The 23644-nt window shown below is 43.7% G+C and overlaps 1 protein-coding gene across 1 annotated transcript in view; it reads right to left on the bottom strand.

Annotated features, from left to right (window-relative positions):
• The window catches only part of RHPN1 (rhophilin Rho GTPase binding protein 1), a 50097-nt gene extending 26653 nt beyond the window's left edge, over positions 1-23444 (bottom strand). The window contains exons 1-4 of the mRNA XM_087958892.1: positions 22768-23444; positions 4845-4960; positions 2011-2139; positions 122-197 (exon numbers count right to left, since the gene is read on the bottom strand). Coding sequence (XP_087815018.1) covers positions 122-197; positions 2011-2139; positions 4845-4960; positions 22768-22878 — 432 coding nt within the window. The 5' untranslated portion in view covers positions 22879-23444. The remainder of the gene's footprint in view (positions 1-121; positions 198-2010; positions 2140-4844; positions 4961-22767) is intronic.
• Between the last annotated feature and the right edge of the window lie 200 nt (positions 23445-23644).

The raw sequence follows: 23644 nt of genomic DNA, 5'->3' as shown, positions 1-23644 counted from the left end.
TTTAGGAAATTAGGAATTAACGAGAAGTCCACCAGATTTAAGGGCTGTTTCGCACCCACCTCTTTGCCTCCCTTCAAAGGCTGGAGACTGGATCACCGCACCATCTGCGAGATCTCCTTACCTTCAGGGGAGCTGCCCAGTCCAGTTCTTTGGTCTCCTTCAAACCCAGGGGGATCATCGGGACGCTAATGGAGTCACTGAGAAACAGAAAGAGAGAGAGAGAGAGACGAGAGAGAGAAGGAGGGAAGGAGAATGAGAGAGAGCGTGGGAGAGAGAGAGAAAAGAGAGAGGGAGAGGGAGGGGAGAGAGAGAGAAAAAGAGGGGGAAGAGACAAAGTGAGAAAGAGAAAAATGAGAGGAGAGAGAGAAAAAGAGAGATGGGAGAGAGGGAGAGAGAAAGAGAGGAGAAAGAGAGAAGAGAAAAATAGAGAGGGAGAGAAAAAGAGAGAGAGAGAAAAAGAGAGAGAGAAAAAAAGAGGGAGAAAGAGAGAGAGGGAGAGAGAAAGAGAGGGGGAAAGAGAAGGGAAGAGAGAGAGAGAAGAGAGAAAAGAGAGGGGAAGGAGAGAGAAAGAGAGAGGGAAAGAGAGAGAGAGAGAGAGAGAGAGAAAAGAGAGGGAGAGGGAGGGAGAGAAAGAGAGGAGTGAGACAGAGAAAGAGAAGGGGAAAGAGGAGAGAGAGAGAGAGAAGAGAAAGAAGAGAGAAAGAAAGGGAGAAAGAGGGAGAGGGAAAGAGAGAGGAGAGAGAAAGAAAGAGAGAGAGAAGAGGAAGAGAGACGGTGAGAAGGATGAGAGCAGATTTCAGAGGGGCCACAGGTCCAATTACAGGTAATCCTCAAATTACAGGTAATCCTCGAGTTCATTTAGTGACCATGTTTGTTTGTTATGGAACATGTTCTCAACCCCCGTCGGATCTTCGTCACTGCGTGAGTCAACTTGTAAAATTGGCCGGGGGATTTTGAAAGTCAGCAGATCTGTTGGGGAGGATTCCAGTTTTCTTCGCTTCGGAAAACCAGGTTTTCCGAAGCAACTTATGACCCCAAATCAAGGCTCATGTTTTGGGTTGTTAAGCGAGATGCTCGTTAAGTGAGCTTTGGCCATGGTGAGTTGGCTGTGGCGAGTTGGCCATAATGAGTTGGCCGTGGCGAGCTGGCCATAATGCGTGGCCGAGGCAAGTTGGCCATGGTGAGTTGGCTGTAATGAGTTGGCTGTAATGAGTTGGCCATAATGCGTGGCCGTGGCAAGTTGGCCGTGATGAGTTGAGTTGGCTGTAATGAGTTGGCCGTGGTGAGTTGGTCATGGTGAGTTGAACTGGCCATAAAGAGTTGGCTATGGTGAGTTGCCATAATGCGTGGCCGTGGCAAGTTGGCTGTGGTGAGCTGAGTTGGGCGTGGTGAGTTGGTCATGGTGAGTTGAATTGGCCATAATGTGTTAGCCGTGGTGAGTTGGTCATAATGTGTGGCTGTGGCAAGTTGACCGTGGTGAGCTGAGTTGGCTGTAATGAGTTGGCCGTGAGTTGGCCGTGACAAATTGGCTGTAATGAATTTGCCGTGGTGAGTTGGCCATGGCAAGTTGGCTGTAATGAGTTGGCCATGGTGAATTGGCTGTGGTGAGTTGGCCACAGTACGTTGGCTGTGGCAAGTTGTATCATTCCTATTTACGGTATCCTGCAGTGACATGACCTTGCTTTAAGATATCTTTGCCCAAAATGGGCGTTTTCGGTTTTCAGCAAAAGTGCCCCATTGCTTTGCTTAATAACTGTGGTGTTTACTAACAACCATCACATAAAAGGTTGTCAAATCAGGTTAGTCACATGGGCGACCTGCTTTACAACCATAATGGGCAGCAGGCTCCATTATGGTCGTTAAGTCGAGGATGACTTGAAAAGGTCCAAGATCCCCAGTGAAAAGGCACAGGAGGTGGGAATTAAGTGGGAATTAAGTTGCAAAGGACAACTTAATTTTCCCAACCCATGAGCTTCCCCACTCCAAACTGACAGCTGCCAATCACCTCACCTGTCATTCTGGTAGACTTCCATGCAACTGTTCAACTCTTCTAGTTCCTCCTTTAGTAGCTGCAAGTTGGAGTTGACGTAGCTGAGTTCCAAAGCAACCGTCTCTTTGACTTTGTGGTTACTCGTGGCCCTGAGACCACAATGAAGAAAAGAGAAGAAAAAATTACTTAAGTCTCTCCAGTTAGTCCTCGACTTACAACAGTTCATTTAGTGACTGTTCAGAGTTACAACGGCGCTGAAAAAAAAGGGACTTATGACCGGTTTTTCAGTTACGACCTTTCCAGTACCCCTGTGATCATGTGACCAAAATTCAGAGGCTTGGCAGCTGTTCCATGCTTGTGACCGTCGCAGCCTCCCGGGGTCACGGGTGATCCCCTTTTGCGACCTTCCAACCACCAAAGTCAAAAGGGAAGCCAGATTCACTTAACAACTGGGTTACGAATCAAACAGCTGCACTGATTCGCTTAACAACCGTCGCAAGGAAGGTCGTAAAAGAGGGTGAAGCCTGCTTAATGAATTTCTCACTTAGCAACGTAATTTTGGGGGCTCAATTGTGGTCGTAAGTAGAGGACTACCTGTAATAAAAAGAAAAAAAAATAAGGATATTATTATTATTCTATTATTCATTAAACATGAAACTCAAGTCTTTAATTTGTAATTTATTTTCCATAGGTTTTCCCAATCTTCCAAATGTATGCTATATATCCAAAGTTTTTTGGCCCAGGTTATCATTTTGAATTTTGATCACGTGACCATGGGGATGACACAATGGTCGTAAGTGTGAAAAAACAGTCATAAGTCACGTTTTCCCTCCCAGTGCCGTTATAACTTCGAACCTTCTAAACAAATGGATGTAAGTTAACAATGAGCTGCAATGCAACAACAACAAAAACAGACAGAAATTGCATTGGTTGGGAATTTAGCACAATGGCCACCAATCTTGAAAAAGCCTTCAATGAAGATATTTATATAAATGGGATTTTTGTTTTACATAAGCCTAAGATTGAAAAACTAGGCTTGTCAGATGTTGCATCTTTTCAATCAATCAAACTATGGAGTGGAGAGTTGGTCCCTGGACAGAAAGCCAGTGGAAGAGACCACCAAGCATTTGAAATGTGGATTTACAGGCGGGTGTTATGTATGAGTTGGGTTGACAAAATCAGAAACTAGGAGGGGATAAGTCTGGAAAAGTCAAGGGAAATAATCAAAAACCATTAAAAAGCAGAAGTTGGAGTATTTTGGACATGCGATACAACACCTGGAAAAATATGGCATCTTTCACTTAATCCTTCAGGGAAAAATTGAAGGCAAACGAGGTCCAGGCAGAAGAACATCCTGGCTTCCAAATCTAAGGGACTATTTTGGAGAAAACTCAACAGCACTTTTTCGTGTGGCTGTTTGATCAAAATAGGATGGCCAACATGATCGCCAATGTCCAATGACAGATGGGGGGAGAAGAAGGAGAAGGAGAGGAGGAGGAGGAGGAGGAGGAGGAGGAGGAGGAGGAGGAGGAGGAAAAGAAGGAAAAGACAAAGGAGACGAAGAAGGAGGAGGAGGAAAAGGAGAAGGAAGAGAAGGAGGAGGAGGAAGAGGAGAGGGAAATGGAGAGGAAGAAGGAGGAGGAGGAGGAGGAGGAGGAGGAGGAGGAGGAGGAGGAGGAGGAGGAGAAGAAGAAGAAGAAGAAGAAGAAGAAGAAGAAGAAGAAGAAGAAGAAGAAGAAGAAGAAGAAGAAGAAGAAGAAGAAGAAGAAGAAGAAGAAGAAGACTTTTTTGTACATTGACCTATTCAGAAAGGATGTTTTGAATGTTTTCAACCAACATCTCCCTTCTTTGGACTACGTGGGTGTATAGGCAGTTGTGTGCATTGTGTACCTCTGTAAATGTTTTCCTTTCCTCCCTTTCTAAGTTTCTGAACATTAAGCAGCCACAAAATGCTGAACGTCAGGCAGAAAAGAGACTGCGGAGGTCACCAGCTGACCCTTGAATAACAACTTTGCATACCAACTGTCCCGGGGGTTTTTTCACTCTTCAAGCAAGCAAGACAATCCCTCTTGACGGTTTTCTGGGGACTCATCTCAAAGAAGGAACCATTCTGATGAACCAGCGCTATTCACCCTCCCAAATAGGATTCTAATTTAGCCCACACAAACCTTCCTGTTTACATAGTTTTACAACATGACATACAAAAAGAATACAAAAGCAACTACCATCTTTCCCCGAAAATAAGACCCTGTCTTATATATATGTATATATATATTGCCACCAAAAAGGCACCAGGTCTTATTTTCGGGGGGTGTCATCCAATGAACTAACCTCACTTGTGCACGTCACCCCTTTGCCTCCTTTTCGCTGTCAGAGGCCTTTAGGAACTTCTTCTTCTGCGGCTTTCAAGGCTTTCCTGGAGGCCTCTGCAGCTCTGGATCGATCCTAAGCCTTGTTATCAGCTCCACAGGCCTTCAGGAAAGCCTTGCCAGCCTTGCCGGTGGCAGAAGAAATGGGCCGGCGAGGCAGGTGTCGGGGTGTGCGAGGCCTGACTACAACTGTCCAAGGTTAAGTAGTAGGGCAGCTCCACACAACCCCATCCCCAGCCTAGCTTAATTTTTACCCCTCTACTTTGGAGTGGGTGGGATCTTAATTAGGGCTTATCTCGTGGGTGGGGCTTATATTGGGCGCATGTGTAAAAATTCAAGCTAGGACTTACTTTCAGGGTAGGTTGTATTTTTGGGAAAACAGGGTATTAGGGGAATCAGGAAAGGAAAAAGGGGATAAAAGGGAAGTAGGGGAAAGCAAGGGAGAAAAAAAAGGGAAAAAAAGGCATTGACTAGCCCACGCAAACCTGAACAGATTCTCGGCCCCGGTTCTCATCCTCATCTCTTTGTTGATCTGCTGGTTGATTCTTGCACGGCGGTGTTGCAACTTGGTACGTTGCGTCTGGGCCAAGGAGTCACAACCCTGCCAAAAAAAGAAATGAAGCATAAGAACAACAACTCCAAATAACAGATAATCAGAGTTGGACCTTGTAACCTAGTCCAACCCTCCACCCAAGCAGGAGGCCCTACACCATTTCTGACAGATGGCAGTCCAGTCTCTTCTTGAAAGCCTCCAGGGATGAAGCTTCCACAACTTCCAAAGGCAACTTCTCTTCTGTTCCATCGGTTGATTGCTCTCACTGTCAGAAACTTTCTCATTTCCAGGTTGAATCTCTCCTTGTTCAGTTTCCATCCATTATTCCTTGTTTCGCCTTCAGGTGCTTTAGAAAATAGCTTGACCCCCTTCCTCCTCTCTGTGGCAGCCCCTCAAATATTGGAAGATGCTCTCCTGTCTCCCCTGGTCCTTCTCTTCCCTAGACTAGCCAGGCCCAGTTCCTATAAGCGTTCTTTGAATGTTTTAGTCTCCAGTCCCCTAATCATCCTGGTTGTTCTTCTCTGCACTCTTTCTAGAGTCTCAATTATCTTTTTTGAGACTACAATAAAAATAATAACAATGTCCCTGAAGGACATTGAAGGAAAGGTAGAGACAAAGCTAACACAGAGATGTCCCAAAGGTGCTTTTTTTTCAAGAGGCAACTGGACTTTCTGGTTTTTTTTTTTTCTTGGAAGACGTTTCGCTTCTCATCCAAGAAGCTTCTTCAGCTCTGACTGGATGATGGGGAATGGAAGGATTTATACTCCTTGCAATTTGAGATGCAGACAACATACTTATCCCCAATAGCCTGTGACAGTGAAGGGACACAGGGCAGAAAACACAGCTCCACAACCACAGTCCTTTCAGCAGTTCCAAGAAGGCTCCACACCCATTTGCACCACTCAGGCGATCCCGAGGACACAGATAAACCTCCAAGTGGCCTCAATGACCCTCTAAAAGGATGCAAATGACCAGCTGTCTGCAAGGAGTATCAATCCTTCCATTCCCTGCTATCTAGTCAGAGCTGAAGAAGCTTTTTGGATGAGAAGCAAAACGTGAAGTGATAATCCAGTAGCCTCTTGAAAAAAAAAAAAAGCACCTTTGGGACAAGGAGAAGAACACATGAAGGACAAAACTATTTCTGTATTGGATATGTTTCTTTGGGTTTCCTTTAATCATCCCCAGTAAAAAAGCTTCTGGCTTAAATTCAATATCATACCCTGTAATTTGTCTTATCAATTTTTTCCAATTTTTCCCAGTATTTTTTTTAACTTTGGGGCATTGCCACCACATGTGATAGTATGTTCCATCTGTGAGCTTACATTTCCAGCATTGTGGTTTCATATTCGGGTATATTTTGGGCAATCTGGCCGGTGTCAAATGCCACCTATAAAACATCTTGATTAAATTTTCTTTATATGCTGCTGATAGCGTTAATTTGCAGTTCTTGGTCCAAATTTTCTCCCAATCTTCGAACTGTGACCTACATTTTGTGCCCAAGCAATCATTGGGCCCTTAACTACTTCTTCCTCCATTTCTACTTGGAGTAAATAATTATATGTTCTAGTAAATTTTTCTTCTTCTTTACCAGTTAAAATTTGGTCTAACAGAAGGGTTCCCTTTCTATTCCAAATTCCTCCATATCTTTTTTATGCCTAGTTTTCATCTGCATATATGGCCATCAATCTACAATTATACCTTGTTCTTTTAATTTTTCCTGTTTTTAAATTCCCCTGATTATCTAACAATTCCTTATATCTAATCCTCTTTTAGAACAAAACTATTTCTAAGTACCTGTAGTCCTTGACTTATAAGCAGCCGTTTAGTGACTATCAAGGGACTGATGGCCATTTTTCATACTTACGACCACTGCAGAATCCTTACGGTCATCTGATCAAAATTCGGAACTTGGCAACTGACTCCTATTTACGACGGTCGCAGTTTCCCGGGATCACGTGATCCCCTTTTGCGACCTTCTGACAAGCAAAGGAAGCCAAATTCACTTAACAACCGGGTTACTAATCTATCAGCTGCAGTGATTCACTGAACAACCGGGGCCAGAAAGGTCGTAAAATGGGGCAAAATTCACTTAATGACTGGCTCGCTTAGCAACAGAGATTCTGGGCTCCACAGCAGTCATAAGCTGAGGCCTCTCTGTAAAATGGGCACCCAGGGAAAAAGTTTAAAATTCTTCCAAAGTATTGGATAAAGCCAAGTGAGTTTGCTACGAAACTACGTGGTTGGGGAGGAAAATAAGGGGAGAAAAATTCTGCCTCTGCCTACCAGCATCCATCGGTATTCATCTAGCTAGCATCCTGTCAGTGTGCAAGAGAGTTGAGGGCTGTTTGGAAACCGAAAGAGTACTTGCTGTGTGAGCAAGAAGGAGACAGCAAGGAGCCTGGGCGTGGCTTAGCTCAACTATTCTGGACTAAAGCTGGTTACTGCTCTGAAACTGAAACTCCTCTCCTCTGCTGGTGTTTTGCCTTTGGAAGAGATTTCTTTTCAGGTGGGGAGGGGGAGTAGAACTCCTTAGCACCAGATCATCCTCCTCCTCCTCCTCTAGGAAATACTCTAAATGCTCTGAGGGTCTTTTGAGAAATCCTTTTTTAGTGAGCCCCTAGAAGCCAAGAGGAACATACGTGCCAAATTTCAAGTTTGTAGGCTTTACGGTTCTGGAGATTTTGCGATGATGCATGAGTGGCATTTGGCTCTCTCCCTCTCCCTCTCTCCCTCCCCGTCTGTCTGTCTGTCTGTCTGTCTGTGTCTGTCTGTCTGTCTGTCTGTCTATCTATCTATCTATCTATCTATCTATCTATCTATCTATCTATCTATCTATCTATCTATCTATCTATCATCTATCTATCTATCTATCTATCTATCTATCTATCTATCTATCATCTATCTATACACCTCTATCTCTCTATCTACAAAGATAGAAAAAGATAATCCCACTGAGGTTTAGTTTTTTTCAAAATTTCCCTGGAGCACACTCATCTTCAGAGTGGGGTTGGGGGTGTGTGTGGAAGCAGTGTTATTGTAAGGACCAACAATTCCTGTAAATGATGAAATGGAACTTTTTAAAGTTTTCCTGACGTGGGGAAAAGGGCCCCTTTGAGAGTGAGGGTTGAGTCAGCGACGACGCAGGACACCCCAGGCTGACCTTCAGATAAAGCCCTCCTCCCACAGGGACAAAGAACAAACCCCCAGCCTTAGCAACCAAGAGTTACAAGTATGTCAGAATTTCTTCAGGCCGGGGCCTGTCTCCCTCCTCCCCGTTTTCTTTCGGTAAGCTGGCTACAAAAAGGGAGAGGACATTCCATTCGGAAGTTCAGTTAAAAGGAGAATATTTGTAGCTCAGGGTGGAAATTAGGGGTCCTGGGTGCTTTCTGAGCATGGTAAGTTTTCTTGGAGATGTTTCATGACCCAACTAGGTAACATCATTAGAGATCCTTCCTTCCTCCCTCTCCTTTCCTTCTTCTCATTCTCCTTCCTTCCTCCCTCCTCTCCTCCCCTCCCCCCTCTCCTTCTTCTCATTCTCCTTCCTTCCTCTCCCCCTCCCTTCTTCTCATTCTCCTTCCTTCCTCTCCCCCTCCCTTCTTCTCATTCTCCTTCCTTTCTCTCCCCTCCCTTCTTCTCATTTTCCTACCTTTCTCCTTCTCTCTCCCCTTTCCTTATTCTCATTCTCCTTCCTCCCCTCCCCCCTCTCCTTCTTCTCATTCTCCTTCCTTCCTCTCCCCCTCCCTTCTTCTTTCTCCTTCCTTCCTCCCTCTCTCTCCCCCTTTCCTTATTCTCATTCTCCTTCCTCCCCTCTCCTCCCCTCCCCCTCTCCTTCTTCTCATTCTCCTTCCTTCCTCTCCCCTCCCTTCTTCTCATTTTCCTTCCTTTCTCCCTCTCTCTCCCCCTCTTTCCTTATTCTCATTCTCCTCCCTCCCTCCCTCTCCCCTTCTCTTTCCTCCTCCTTCCTTCCTTCTTTCTCCTCAGTGCTCTGTCAGTTTGGCTGTTTTCTTGCAGATGTTAACATCATCAGTGGTAGAAGGTGTTGGAAGTTACTGTTCTCTTCTAGGAAAACAGCCCCCACCCTTAATAGTCAAGTAGGACTATTAAAATAGCTGGAGCCAGCTTACTTTTCGCAACAAAGGAAGGAGAAAATTACAAGCGTGAGATACAGAGAAAAAAAACCCTACAAACTAGCTAAGATCTTTTCCCATAGAAATCAAATAGATGGCAAGTTATAAAAACTTGTGAAAAGCAAACCAAAAGGAAACTCAGGATATTGCAACCTAATGCAACAAGCAGCTACAAAGTGAACAAACAGCTACTATAAAACAATTACTCCTACCAAGATCCCAGATCCCAATATCAAGAAACAGGAACTCCACAAATCAAAGACTTCAAGGGTTCACACTTACAAAATCAAAGGATCTGAAGGGTATAAAAAAAGGGGTTTCTCTACTCACAAGATTAGATTAATCCTAGGAACACTGTAAGATTTCTTACCTGCCTTCCTATTAATAAACTGATTCTGACTTTCAACGCAGCTGACCAAATCATTTTGCATTTCTCCCAGCCGGGAAATTTGAATCCACAAAAGGAAAGAACTTTGCCTATTCCTTAAAGGGCAAGGTTTCTTTTTTCCTTTCCTCAAAGGGAGGGAGGTTGTGAAGAGGAGGAGGAGGAGGAGGAGGAGGAGGAGGAGGAGGAGGAGGAGGAGGAGGAAGAAGAAGAAGAAGAAGAAGAAGAAGAAGAAGAAGAAGAAGAAGAAGAAGAAGAAGAAGAAGAAGAAGAAGAAGAAGAAGAAGAAGAAGAAGAAGAAGAAGAAGAAGAAGAAGAAGAAGAAGAAGAAGAAGAAGAAGTCTGTGAGGTCCTTCCAGCTCTCTGAGCTTGGCTGTTTTCTTGCAGATGTTTCATTACCCCACTAGGTAACATCAGCAATGCTAGAAGAGAGGGGGTTTCTGAAGGAGGAAGAGGAGGAGGAGGAGGAGGAGGAGGACTTGCAGCTCTCTCGCCTTGATTGTTTTCTTGCAGACATTTCTTTACCAAACTAGATAACATCAGCAGTGCTACAAGCAGAAATACTTGGGATAGCAACTTTTTTATTTAGTTAATGTGATTTCGAGGCTGCCTCAGTGCTTCAGAATTGTCAGCTGTGTTCCACTGGATAGGACCCGACCTATCTAATCCATACGTACTCACAGTGGCCAACCAAGGAGGACCAGCAGTAGATGCTCTACGGAGTTGGTCCTGCTGCCTTCAAAGGTTAAGAAGTGCTGATCCATAAGACTTCCATGAATTGGACCAACCTTGCTTTGAAGCCAGCCTAAGATGATAACCATCACCACATCTCGTGGCAAACTTTTACTTCACCTTCAAACCACTTAGGACAACGTCTCCTCAGCCCCACCATTCTCCACACCAAAGGGAAAACATCTTTGAAGACACCTTAGTCTTCCTTTGAAACATGCCAACCTCTCCTTCTTCCAAGTTGGTGACCTTCTGATGCTAGAACTTCAATGCTCACTACCAGATTCCAGCTGTGTAGAGATTTAGGAGGTCAGTGCCCATCACATCAAATTTGCAGATGACACCAAGCTGGCAGGAATAGCCAACACTCCAGAAGTTAGGCTTAAGATACGGAAGGATCTGGACAGACTTGAACATTGGGCGCTATCTAACAAAATGAAATTCAAGGGTGAAAAAAGGAAGGTTCTGTCAACTCATAAAACATTCCTATGCCTGTTTCAATAGTTGTCATTAAAAAAAAAAGGAGGGGGAAGGAAATCTGGAAGGGCAGTGCAGAAGTTTGGAAGCGAAAGTACATTCCAACTCTTATCTTTAAAATATTGTCATTAAAATACCAGAGCTTTTTTGCCTGCGGAATACATATAATTTGAGAATGTGAATGATGACACCCAGCCTGTGAAGGTGCTCAGTGGGAGAATCTGATTTATGAGACACCCAGGGGGAAGAGGGGGAAACAGGGTCACAGGGGATTGTAAATGATGTAGGCCAGAGTTGGCTTCATACAGGGCAGTGCCAGGATGTTGCCTTGAATGAATCTTTTGAAGTTTCTTGAAGTTTGGCTCTTGAATCATGATTTAATTAGAGCGATTGCTGGAATCCTGACAGGTTCTACATTTAGGCAAGAAAAACCAAATGCACAGGTACAGTATATATGGTATATATTGCTCAATAGTAGGAACTGTGAGAGTGGACAACCCTTTAAATGTGAGCCAGCCTTGTGCAGCAGCTGCCAAAAAAGCCAACACAGTTCTAGACAGAGGGATAGAATCAAGATCATGTGAAGTGTTAATTCCGCTGTATAAGGGCCTTAGTAAGGCCACACCTGGAATCCTGCATCCACTTTTGGTCACCACGATGTAAAAAAAGATGTTGAGACTCTAGAAAGAGTACAGAGAAGAGCAACCAAGAGTATTAGGGGACTGGAGGCTAAAACATATGAAGAATGGTTGCAGGAATTGGGGATGTCTAATTTGATGAAAAGAAGGACAAGGGGGGACATGACAGCAGTCTTCCAATATCTCAGGGGCTGCCCCAAAGAAGAGGGAGTCAAGCTATTCTCCACAGCACCTGAGGGCAGGACAAGAAGCAATGGATGGAAACTCATCAAGGAGAGAAGCAACCTAGAAATAAGGAAGAATTTCCTGACAGCGAGAACAATTAATCACTGGAACAACTTGCCTCCAGAAGTTATGAATGCTCCAACACTGGAAATTTTTAAAAAGAGGTTGGATAACCATTTGTCTGAAGTGGTGTAGGGTTTCCTGCCTAAGCAGGGAGTTGGACTAGAAGACCTCCAAGGTCCCTTCCAACTCTGTTATTCTATATATCCCATGTGTAGGACACCAGATTGGATTAAGGCCATCCAAATTCTTTCTACACAGCTGGTTGGGTGTGGCCGTGTTTAGTTTTGCAAAAGAGAGACGTTCCCTGCTGACAGAGAACAAGCTGGAGTTGTTATCGCCTTTGGTTGCACAAATTTAAGGCGTTATTTTTGTTGGCTGCCCTTGCTGATTTTGCACGTAACGAAGAGCACGATCGGTCTACTGCAATTCCCAGGAACAAGCTGGAAAGTAAAACACAAACATAGGTTTCCCAATCACGCAGTTCCCGATCTGGGGAAGCAGCGTTTTTGCAAAATGAAGGAAAGCCGGATGGAATAGTTAAGCCAACGCAATTAAGAGCAGGAGAGAAGACGGAAGAAAACAAGAATCGGTGAACAGAAAAGAACTATTGGTAGCTGTGTGTGTGTGTGTGTGTGTGTGTGTGTGTGTTTAACTATGAGGTCCTTGGCGCTCTCTGAGCTGGGCGGCTTTCTTGCAGACCTTTCATTACCCAACTAGGTGACCTCATAAGTGCTAGAAGGGAGTAGGGTTTGCGAGGAGGAGGAGGAGGAGGAGGAGGAGGGAGGAGGAGGAGGAGGAGGAGGAGGAGAAAAAAAAAAAAGAAGAAGAAGAAGAAGAAGAAGAAGAAGAAGAAGAAGAAGAAGAAGAAGAAGAAGAAGAAGAAGAAGATAGACTGTCTACTATTGACCTCACCCCTTTCCTAAGAGGTCGGTAGGGGTGGTGGTGCATAAGCACACCAACGTACCTACCGTCCCTGTCCTATTGTTTCTTTTATTTTTCTTATATGTATCCATGCATTCATAACTATGTTTTTACTTATACCTATTATCTTGTAAACAATTAACAAAAATAAATAAAAATAAAAATAAAAATAAAAATAAAAATAAAAATAAAAATAAAAAAGAAGAAGAAGAAGAAGAAGAAGAAGAAGAAGAAGAAGAAGAAGAAGAAGAAGAAGAAGAAGAAGAAGAAGAAGAAGAAGAAGAAGAAGAAGAAGAAGAAGAAGAAGAAGAAGAAGAAGAAGAAGAAGAAGAAGAAGAAGAAGAAGAAGAAGAAGAAGAAGAAGAAGAAGAAGAAGAAGAAGAAGAAGAAGAAGAAGAAGAAGAAGAATACCAGCAACAACAACTATGGGGTCCTTGATGCTCTCTGAGCTTGATGGTTTTCTTGCAGACATTTCATTACCCAACTAGGTAACAACATCAGAATAACAAAGTAACAGAGTTGGAAGGATGTCTTCTACTTCAGAGGTGCCCAACCTGTGGGCCACTGCCCACTAGTGGGCTGTGAGTGGTTTGTAACTGGGCCGTGTGCGGGAGCGACAGGTACAGGTGCACTGATCGCGGAGATGGAATTCTGCGTCCCATTTCTGCGAGCCACTTTAAGGTGGATGGACCAACTCCCAGAATTCCTTAGCTAGCTATTGAAGTTGAAGTCCATCCATCTTAAAGGGGCCAATCTTGAAAAACATTGGACTATTTTTTTAGCATGCAGGGTGGGGAATTCTGGGAGTTGAAGTCCACCCATCTTAAATGGGCCAAGCTCCAAAAACATTGGTCTTTTCTTTCAGCTTCCAGTTTGGGAATTCTGGGAATTTAAGTCCCATGCAACCAATTCAGAGACCCATGAAAGGGGATTACAGGTAGTCCTCGATTTACAACACTTCACTTAGTGGCCATTCAAAGTTACAACGGCACTGGGAAAAAAAGTAATTTATGACTGGTTTTTTTTTCACTCTTAAGGCCACCGCAGCATCTCCACAGTCACGTGATCAAAACACAGACCCTTAACAGCGAGAAAGGTCGTAAAATGGGGCCGAACGCACTTAACAACCGTCTTGCAAAGGAAGCTTTTGGGCTCAGTTGCGGTTGTTAAGTCGAGGACTTACCTGTATTTTTGGGGGAGAAAGAAAAATATAAAAGGGGAAAATCCCAGGGAGCAAGCAGGCCCGGCTGGAAGCAGATGGACGAAAGGCCTCCTGACCAGGCCCTTTCATTAGGCCAGAGAGATAACGGCCTAGCCAGGGCCTGGTCGCCATGGCAACCTTCAACCCCTCGACAATGCGTGCCTGGGGATTGAGGGGGGGTGAGTGGGTGGGCTGCTTTGCTCCCCCTTCCCTCTTTTAAAAACTTCTGAGATTTGGAGGGGCCGCCACATCAAGTTTTGGAAAAAGAGGGGGAACCCCCACCTCTCCTTGTGGGTCAAATGGACAACCAGGGGCTTCCCCAAGTCCACAAAAAAGGAGGAAAGCAATCTGTGAGAAATAAACCAGACCTGGCAATGAATTTTTGCAACCATTGTGTCTTCCTTCCCTTTCCTTTCCTTTCCCTTTCCCCTTTCTTTTTTTCTTTCCCTTTCTGTTTCCTTTCTTTTCCCCTTTCGTTTCCTTCCCTTCTCCTTTCTCTCCTCCCTCCCTCTCTTTCTCCCATTCCTCCCCCTTCCTTTTTTCTTTCTCTCCTTTCTTCTCCATTTCCTTATTTCCTTTCCCCTTCTTCCCTCCTTCCTATTTCATAGAATGATAAGAGTTGGAAGGGATCTTAGAGGTCATCTAGTCCAACCCCCTGCTTAAGCGGGACAGTCTATCTCCCTCCCTCTTCTTTCTCTTCTTCCTCCCCCTTCCTTTTTCTCCTTCTTTTCTTTCTCTTTCTGTTCTCCATTTCCTTCTTTCCTTCCCCTCCTTCCTATTTCTTTCCCATCCTTCTCTCCTTCCTCCCTTTTCTTTCTCTCCTTCCTTCGCCCTTCCTTTTTCTCCTTCTTTTGTTTCTCTTTCTTCTCCATTTCCTTCTTTTTCTTCCTCCTCCCCCCGCTTCCTTCCTATTTCTCTCTCTTCTGGCTCTATTTCCTTTCTTTCTTCCCTCCTTCCTATTTCTCCCTCCTTTCTCTCCTTCCTTCTCCATTTTCTTTCTTCCTCCCTCCCCTATTTCCTCCCTCCTTCTTTTTCTCCTCCCTTCACCTCCATTTTCTTCCTCCCTCCCAACATCAATTTTGCAGGATTATTCACCTGTTATTTTATTTTATTAGGTTTCGTTTAAACGCCTGCCCCCGCCGCCCTTAGCAAGCACACTGAAAAAAACGAACACGGAAACCCATCCATAATGAATCACAACACAATCGCTGTACTCTGCAAAAGATCTTAAGCCAAAGGTTTCCCAAACTTTCCCCTTTATTACCCAAAACTTCTTTTCAGAAACTCAAAAGTTTCCCAACATATGAGAAACACTCCCAAGCCATCTCCCTCCCCCCAGAGGGGTTAAATTATTTTCAAGCGTAACTCTGATTTCCTTCATCTGATACCTTCCAAAATGTGTTAAGACTACAGGTAGTCAGTCCTCATTTTATGGCAGTAATTGAGTCTGCCCATTTACGGTCACTAATCACGACGGTCATAAAACAGCTCACCATGTGATAGGACCAATTCTTAACCCCTTTTTTTCTGCATCGGTTGTTTAATAACTGCATGGCCATTAAGCAAACACCCAGGTTTCTAAGTGAACTCACTGTTCGCTATATTTTTTTTTTTTGCTGAAAACCAGAATAAATGCATTTTTGGCAAAAAAAAAAAAAAACCATCATTATGTGACTGTGGGACTCTGCAAACTGCTATAAATATAGGGGATAGGTGTGGCCATCGGAATCAATTTTAAGTACATCTAGTCCTTGACTTACAGCAGTTCGTTTAGTTTGTTTAGTTCAAAGTTACAACAGAAGAAATTACAGCAGAAAAAAAGTGACTGATGGTAGTTTTTTCACACTTATGACTGTTGTTTGTAGCATCCCCGTCGTCAGGAAATCAAAATTTAAATGCTACATGGTAACTGACTCAAATTTAAAACGGCAGTAGTGTCCCAGGGACAGGTGATCCATTTTTGTGACCATTTGATTAACAAAGTTAATGGGAAAAGCCAGATTCGCTTAACAATCGTGTTCCTAACTTAACAAGGGTAGTGATTCATTGAATGACTGGGTCAAGGAAGGTCGTAAAATGGAGGAAAGCTCACTTAACAACTGTCTTGCTTAACAACCAAAAATCTGGAGCTTAATTGTGGTTGGAAGTCGAGGACTACCTATACCTATGGGGGGAGGGGGCATCATAAATTACTAAGCAGCCGTCATAAATCGAGGATTATCTGTACTGTGCAGCCACAGTAAAGTCAAATAGAATATTTTTTTCTGGATTCCCAAAGCCAATAATTCATCACCCCGTTGAACATCCCCATGCATTTTGCAAATCACAAATTTCCTGTTGCCTTTTTTGGCCTCAGGTAGGAAAAGATTAAACTTTCATTTTTCTTTTTGCTTGTTCAAGTCAACAAGGAAAATAATTTTAAAAAATAATAATTCTAGCATAAACCAGTTGGGAGAAGTGGCAGCAGCTGTTAAATGATTTAGACTGGGTGAAACCAGGCTCAATAGCAGGAACTGGGAGAAGGATCTTGGAGTCTTAGTGGACAACCAGCTAAATAGGAGCCAGCCGTGTGCAGCAGCCGCCAAAAAAGCTAATGCAATCCTAAACTGCATTAACAGAGGTATACAATCCAGATCAAGGGAGGTACTAATACCACTCCATAAAGCCTTAGTAAGGTCACACCTGGAGTCCTGCATCCAGTTTTGGTCACCACATTATAAAAAAGAGGTAGAGACTCTGGAAAAAGTGCAGAGAAGAGCAACCAGGATGATTAGGGGACTGAAGACTAAAAGATACGACGAACGGTTGCAGGAACTGGGCCTGGCTAGTCTAGGGAAGAGAAGGACCAGGGGAGAAAGGAGAGCATCTTCCAATATTTGAGGGACTGCCACAGAGAGGAGGGGGGTCAAGCTATTTTCTAAGGCACCCGAAGGCCAGACAAGGAATAATGGATGGAAACTGAACAAGAAGAGATTCAACCTGGAAATAAGGAGAAATTTTCTGACAGTGAAAGCAATCAACCCAAGGAACAGAAGTTGCCTTCAGAAATTGTGGGAGCTTCATCACTGGAAGCTTTCAAGAAGAGACTGAATGGCCATCTGTCAGGAATGGTGTAGGGTCTCCTGCTGGGGAAGGGGGCTGGACTAGATGACCTCCAAGGTACCTTCCCACACTGTCAATCTGTTAATTTGGAACAATTCTGAAAAGTAACATTTCTCCCCATTCCAGGCAGTTTCAAATAAAATTTTAAGCAAGTGGTGTTTCCTATATTACAGGCTCACTTAGTTACAACGGCAGTGAAAAAAGGGACTTAGGACCGTTTTTCACAGTTAATTACCGTTTGCAGAATCCCCATGGTCACGTGATTTAACTGACTCGTATTTACGACGGTCGCGTTGTCCCCAGTGTCACGTGGTGTCCTTTTGCGACCTTCGGACAAGCAAAGTCCATGGAGGGGGAGGCCAGATTCACTTAACGACCGTTTCGACAAAATGTACCCACTGCAGGGATTCACTTTAACGACGCTGTCAAGGAAGGTCGTAAAACGAGGCAAAACTCATTTAACACACATTTCGCTTAGCAACATAAATTTTGGGCTCAGTTGTGGTCGTAAATTGAGGACCTGTATTCTGACATGGAAATTTTCTTGCACTTATACACTTAAGTCATAATTATAGAGGTGACTTAAATGGCCAACGTCATTTGTGACAATCAAGGCAAGAAAGTTCCAGATCAGGATAGCATATTAGATAATCCTCGACTTACGACAATTGAGCCCAAGATTACCGTTGCTAAGCGAGACAGGTGTTCAGTGAAGCCTGCCCCTTTTTATGACCTTTTTTGCCACCATTGTTAAGTGAATCACTGCAGGTGATAAGTTTACGTGACCATGGGGAATGCTGCAACGGTTGTAAGTGTGAAAAACGGTCATGTCACATTTTTCAGTGTGGTTGTCATTTGGTCACTAAAGGAACCGTTGTAAATTGAGGACTACTGTTATTTAATTTAATAAACATTTAAATGACATATTTAAATGTTTTTAAAAACATTTTTAGCAGAAGCAAAAATTATTATTTATTGAATTTATATTGCTGCCTTGCACAGAAGCTAAAAGGTATTGGACTAAAACACACACATGGTTGGAAAAAATGATTAAACAACACATAAATTTGAAGCCTGAAATATTTTTACTTGGAATGGTACTAGAAGGTTATAGCAAAGAAAAGGCTTATTTAATTATACATGTGTTAACAGCGTCTAGAAATTGTATTTGCCCCAAACTGGAAGAATGATAAGATACCGAATAGAGCGAAAAATAATTGAAAAAATATTTGAATGTGCAGAAATGAATAGACTGACACTAGAAATTAAAGAAAAAGAAGAATCTGAATATTATATGGTACGGGATTTGCTTTATCAGTGGATAGAAAATAGAACAAATTAAAAGGGATTAGATGTATTCATAGAGCAATAAGCGAAACTAATGTCATAAACATAGTGGACTTCATTTATATTATATATATGGGAATGTGATTATTGTTATGTTGTTAAATTTGATAAGAATATTATTAATCATGGTTAAGAGTAACTGGGATATGTATCTAAATGACACAATGGAATGGATTGAAATGGAATGGATTTTTTGTGTATAAAAATAAAAAAAATGTTACTAAAAAAAAAAAGAATGTATATTGCTGTCTATTCACCCATGGCGACTCGAGGCGGCTTATAGAATGTAAAACCATGTTTAAAACAAACAAACAAAAAAATAAAAACGAACAAAAAGAATCAAATAAATTAATAAAGTACAATAGAACAAAATCTGGAAATAATAATAATAAATCACCACCACCCCAACTTTCACCCCTTTATATATATATATATATATATTCTGCTGAAACGTTGCTACAACTTTAAAAGAACTACAATGACGTGGGAAAATACCCAACCAAGCCGAACACCATACATGTAAGTACCCGAAAACTTAAGAAAACATATATATATATATATATATATATATATATATATATATATATATATATATATGTATATGTATATGTATATGTATGTATATATGTATATATGTATGTATATATATATATGTATATGTATATATATATATATATATATATATATATATATATATATATATATATATATATATATATATATATATATATATATATATATATGTTTTCTGAGGTTCTCGCGGGTATTTGTATGTGGATCTTTGGTTATTTGTTCTCTCCTCACGTAAGATTCAAAGTATCTGAGCAGCGTTGGCGAGGTCCCACTCGCCATCTTCAGGCTGGTGCTTGCTTAGTGCCAGTGCAAGCAGCGTGACCGAGCTGCCATCTCTCTATATATACAAGTATATATACTCTCTTTATAGAGAGATGGCAGCTCCGGTCACACGCTGCTTGCACTGGCACTAAGCCGAAAGCACCAGCCTGAAGATGGCGAGTGGACCTCGCCAAACGCTGCCTAGATACTTTGAATCTTACGCGGAGAGAACCTGAATAACCAAAGATCCATATATATATATATATGTATGTATGTATGTATGTATGTATGTATGTATGAGTATGATATGAGTGTTGGTTGGTTGATTTCACGTCATTTTCTTTAAGTTAGCATGTTCAGCAACTATCTGCCATCATCAGGCTTCTGTTTGTGTCGTCTGTGGGTCAGACTTTTACAGTGGTTTCTGAAACCACTGTAAAAGTCTGACCCACAGACGGACACAATACAGAAGCCTGATGATGGCAGATGAGATTCTGCTGAAACGTTGCTACAACTTTAAAAGAACTACAATGACGTGGGAAAATACCCGAACCAAGCCGAACACCATACATGTAAGTACCCAAAACTTAAGAAAACATATATATATATATATATATATATATATATATATATATATATATATATATATATATATATATATATATATATATATAATTAAAATACCTTTTTTACAGCTATCAGGTTGCAATTTGACACAATTTTGCAGCGATTGGATCGCACATACAAGCCGCTGCGAAAAATCGCCTTATCCTTTCCAAAAGACACTTCAGGGGTTGTCGATGTATCCCACACCCCCAGCACGAATTTAGCACACACACACACAAGGTTTCAAGCTCTTTGCTGACTTAAATTTATTTTTAAAAAGAAGTGCAAAATGCACTTTGGCAAGTCTTGCAGATCAGAAATCAGGAAGTGACTTAAATGGAATACATTCTCCCAGCATTTGTTCCAACCATGTCTAGATTAGCCTCCAATACTTTTTTGCAGCATTGCTGGTCCACCACATGTGAAAAAAATGTGCCTGATACATCTTTGCACTTCCAACAATTTGGAGAAAATCTTTTTCGAACGTTTTGGAAAAGCTTTGCTGGCGGAAGATGCCACCTGTAAAACATCTTATAAAGGTTTTCCTGGCAGGCCATGGCCAATGTTATTTTCTTATTGATGGTCCAAAGCTTTTGCCATTTAGCCAATTCAATATTGTAACCAAAATTAACTGAAATTATAACCAAACATAAGTAGCTATGATGATTAGAATAAGTGAACAATTGTTTATTAATTAGAATAATTTGTAAACAATGTATTAAACAAGAAGATTGTAAATGGAGAAGTAAAAGTTATGTATGTACAACAGCAGTTGTAATGCCAGAACGGATGAACCGTGTTGTATTCTTATAATTAAAATAAAAAATAAATAAATAGAAAAGAAAAAGAAATCAAGAACTGACTGGCTCTCAGGTTTTTCGATACTCAACAGGCGAGGAGAGTCGATTACAAAAGCTGTTTACAAGACAATCTCGACAACAGGTGTGATTAAGCAACGGGTTTAAAGGTAGCACATGAGGGAACAGGATGTCTCAAGAGAGGATGCCTCCACCTCGGTGGCCATTTCAGGTCTTCCTTGGACCAAAGCAGGCTCCAGAAAATTTGTCCAGAGTGGGAAAGTCTCGTTGCTCATCAAGAAACTGCATCCGGAGATCATGCCCAAACCACCATCACTGGATAGAAGTCCAGCGGGAGCCTTTTCCGGGTTAATTATTTTCTTGCAGGCGTTTCATTATCCAAACTAGACGGGTAACCAGAGGCTGAGGATGTTCCCCTAGTTTGGGTCATGGAACTTCTGCAAAGAAACCACCCAGCTCAGAGAGCACCAAGGACCCCACAGTCCTCCTCCTGTAACCTCCACCCTCCTCCTCCTCCTCTCACAAACCCCACTCCCTTCTAGCACTGATGATGCTACCTAGTTGGGTCATGAAATGTCTGCAAGGAAACCACCAAGTTCAGAGAGCACCAAGGACCCCACAATCCTTCTCTTCCCCCTCCTCCTCCTCTTCTCTATTCCATAAACATCTCTTCCTTCTAGCACTGATGAAGTTACCTAGTTAGGTCATGAGACGTCTGCAAGAAAACCACCAAGCTCAGAGAGCACCAAGGACCCTTAAGTTCTCCTCCTCCTCCTCCTCCCCACAAATCCCCGCCCTTCCAGCACTGATGATGTTACCTAGTTAGGTCATGAGACGTCTGCAAGAAAACTACCAAGCTCAGAGAGCACCAAGGACCCTTAAGTTCTCCTCCTCCTCCTCCTCCCCACAAATCTCTCCGTTCTAGCACTGATTATGCTACCTAGTTGGGTCATGAAACATCTGCAAGAAAACCACCAAGCACAGAGAACAGGACCCAGGACCCCTCAATACAACCTCGAGCTAAAGATATTCTCTTTGATTGGAACCCATTTTCTAAACCCTCATCTAGTTGTTGGAAGCCGACCAAGAGACTGTGGAGCCCAGGAAGAGCATTTTGGGGGATAAAGGGAAGAAGAACCTCAGACAAGATGTGCTTTAGCGGGCGAGGGTCACTCGTCTTCCTCGGGAGCCCATTTCTGCTCCCCCCAGTTCACCTCCTGGTCTTCTCCGTTTCAAGGAGGTGGTTTCAAGACATATTTGGGTGCCTGCAGACCAGGCAGCCTTGTGGGGGAAAAAAAAGAACTCTGGAAAGTTCGCTTCTCACCCCCACCCTACCCCCAGGACTGAAAATGGGTGGGAATTTGGAAAGCGAGGAGGAAGGGCTGGCTGGTCGATCTCCTTAGCCTTCCCCCAACCTGGTGCCCAGCCCTGGCCAGAAGCTCCCATTAGGTGCCTTCCCAGAGTCCCAGGCGAGGAAACGTTTTGGTTGGGTTGGGTTGGGTTTAGTTTAGTGTCATTGCACCTCGTACAACGAAATTAAATGCCATCATGACCATGAAAATTAACACAAACACACATCCTTCACACGCCACACATTGAATTGAAAACCTCCGACACCCCACCAACACCGGACTATACAGTAGAGTTCAATAGAGTTACTGCCCTGGGATAGAAGCTATTTTTCAGCCTGTTTGTCCTTGTTTTTATTATTATTCTGTACCGTCTGCCAGATGGTAATAGTTAACAAAAAAGGGTTCCCAGGATGAGATGGATCTTTGAGGATGTTTTGAACTTTCTTAAGGCAGCGGGAGCTCTAAAGCTCTTCCAAAGAGGGGAGAGGGCAACCCATGATCTTCTGGGCAATGACATTAACCCTCTGGAGTGCTGTCCTATCTGCCCCTGTGCAATTGGCAAACCATACAGAGTAAGTTAAGATACTCTCTATGGTGCAGCGAGAGAAGATCAGCAGTTTTCCATTCAGTTGTTGTTTCCTGAGAAGCCTCAGGTAGTATAATCTCTGCTGGGCCCTTTTGACCAGGGCTGCAATGTGGGCATCCCAGGTCAGGTCCTCTTTTAGGGTAACACCCAGAAACTTAAAACTGTCCACTTGCTCCCCTCGGTCTCCCTTGATAAGGGGCTGGAGGTCTGATCTGTTCCTTCTATATAGTCCGCTATCAGCTCCTTGCTCTTATTGGTGTCGAGGACCAAGTTATTGTCTCCACACCACGAATGCAATGCAACCGGTCCACCTCATCTCAGTAGGCAGACTCATCTCCCCACCCCCACCCCATGAGTCCCACCAAAGTAGAGCCGTGGGCAGGGAGAAACCTAAAAAGGCACCCACCCACCTCCACCCCTTGCCCCCCTCCCTTTCAGCCTCACCTTCTGCAGGTTGCAGCTCTTGGAAAGATGCCTGGGGAAGAAGGGAGGCTGGCCGGCTGGCTCCCCATCAGCCTCCCCTCCTGGGGGGCTCTCTTCTTCTTCTGGGGTCATCTCGGCTGGCACGAAGAGGGCATCTGTCCGGGGCAATTCGCAGCACCACTACCAGCAGCAGCCCCCTCCCCCCCAAAAATGGAAAGGGGGAGTGCAGCTTTCCCTGACTTGTTTGGTGGAGTGGGGAGGGGGACCCCTTCCTCTGCAAGGGAGCCCTAAAAGCCCCCCCCCCCTTTCTGGCAACTTCAGGGCTGGGAAGGGGGGTTCTTAAAATCCCTCCAGCGGGGGGATTGCTCCCCGATAAATGCCAATTTTGCTGGAGAGGATTTTTTGGGTGGGTTTTTTTGTTGTTGTTGCAAAATCTGGAGGTCTGCCAACTTCGGGGAGGGCTCTGCAAAGCGGGGGGCTTGCAAAAAAAACAAAGGCAGGGAGGGGCTTCTGCAACCCCCGTCTCTTGCGCTCGATCCAGAGCCGCCCCTTCTTCCCGGCGCCCCGAAGAAGCTTCGGCTCGCGGACAGCCTCTTTTCTCTCTCCAGCCTTCGCAAAGGGCGCAGGCAGGGGCCGGGCTTGTCTAATGGCGGAGCCCCGCGGTCTGGAAAGGGCGGCTCTTCTGGCCAATGGGGAGAAGGGAAGGGCGGGTCCTCGGTCTTCGGGCCCCGCCTCGGAGCTGCCTTTTTCCCAGGGGAGGAAAGGCGGAGCCCCGGAGGGTTCGATCTCCCGGGGCAACCCCGGGGATTAGAACGCGGTGACGTCACCGAGGGAAAAAGGGCAGGCGGCTCGCACTCCCGCGCTCGCTTTAAGCTTAGGTGGGAGGCTGAGCGGGCAA

The sequence above is a fragment of the Notechis scutatus genome, chromosome 3 (genome assembly GCF_049901735.1).
Source record: "Notechis scutatus isolate UNSWTSFEM ecotype Mainland chromosome 3, rNotScu1.2, whole genome shotgun sequence".
NCBI classification, from domain to species: domain Eukaryota; kingdom Metazoa; phylum Chordata; class Lepidosauria; order Squamata; family Elapidae; genus Notechis; species Notechis scutatus.
The sequence above is the reverse complement of the archived record's forward strand: the minus strand, read 5'-3'. Positions and strand labels throughout refer to the sequence as shown.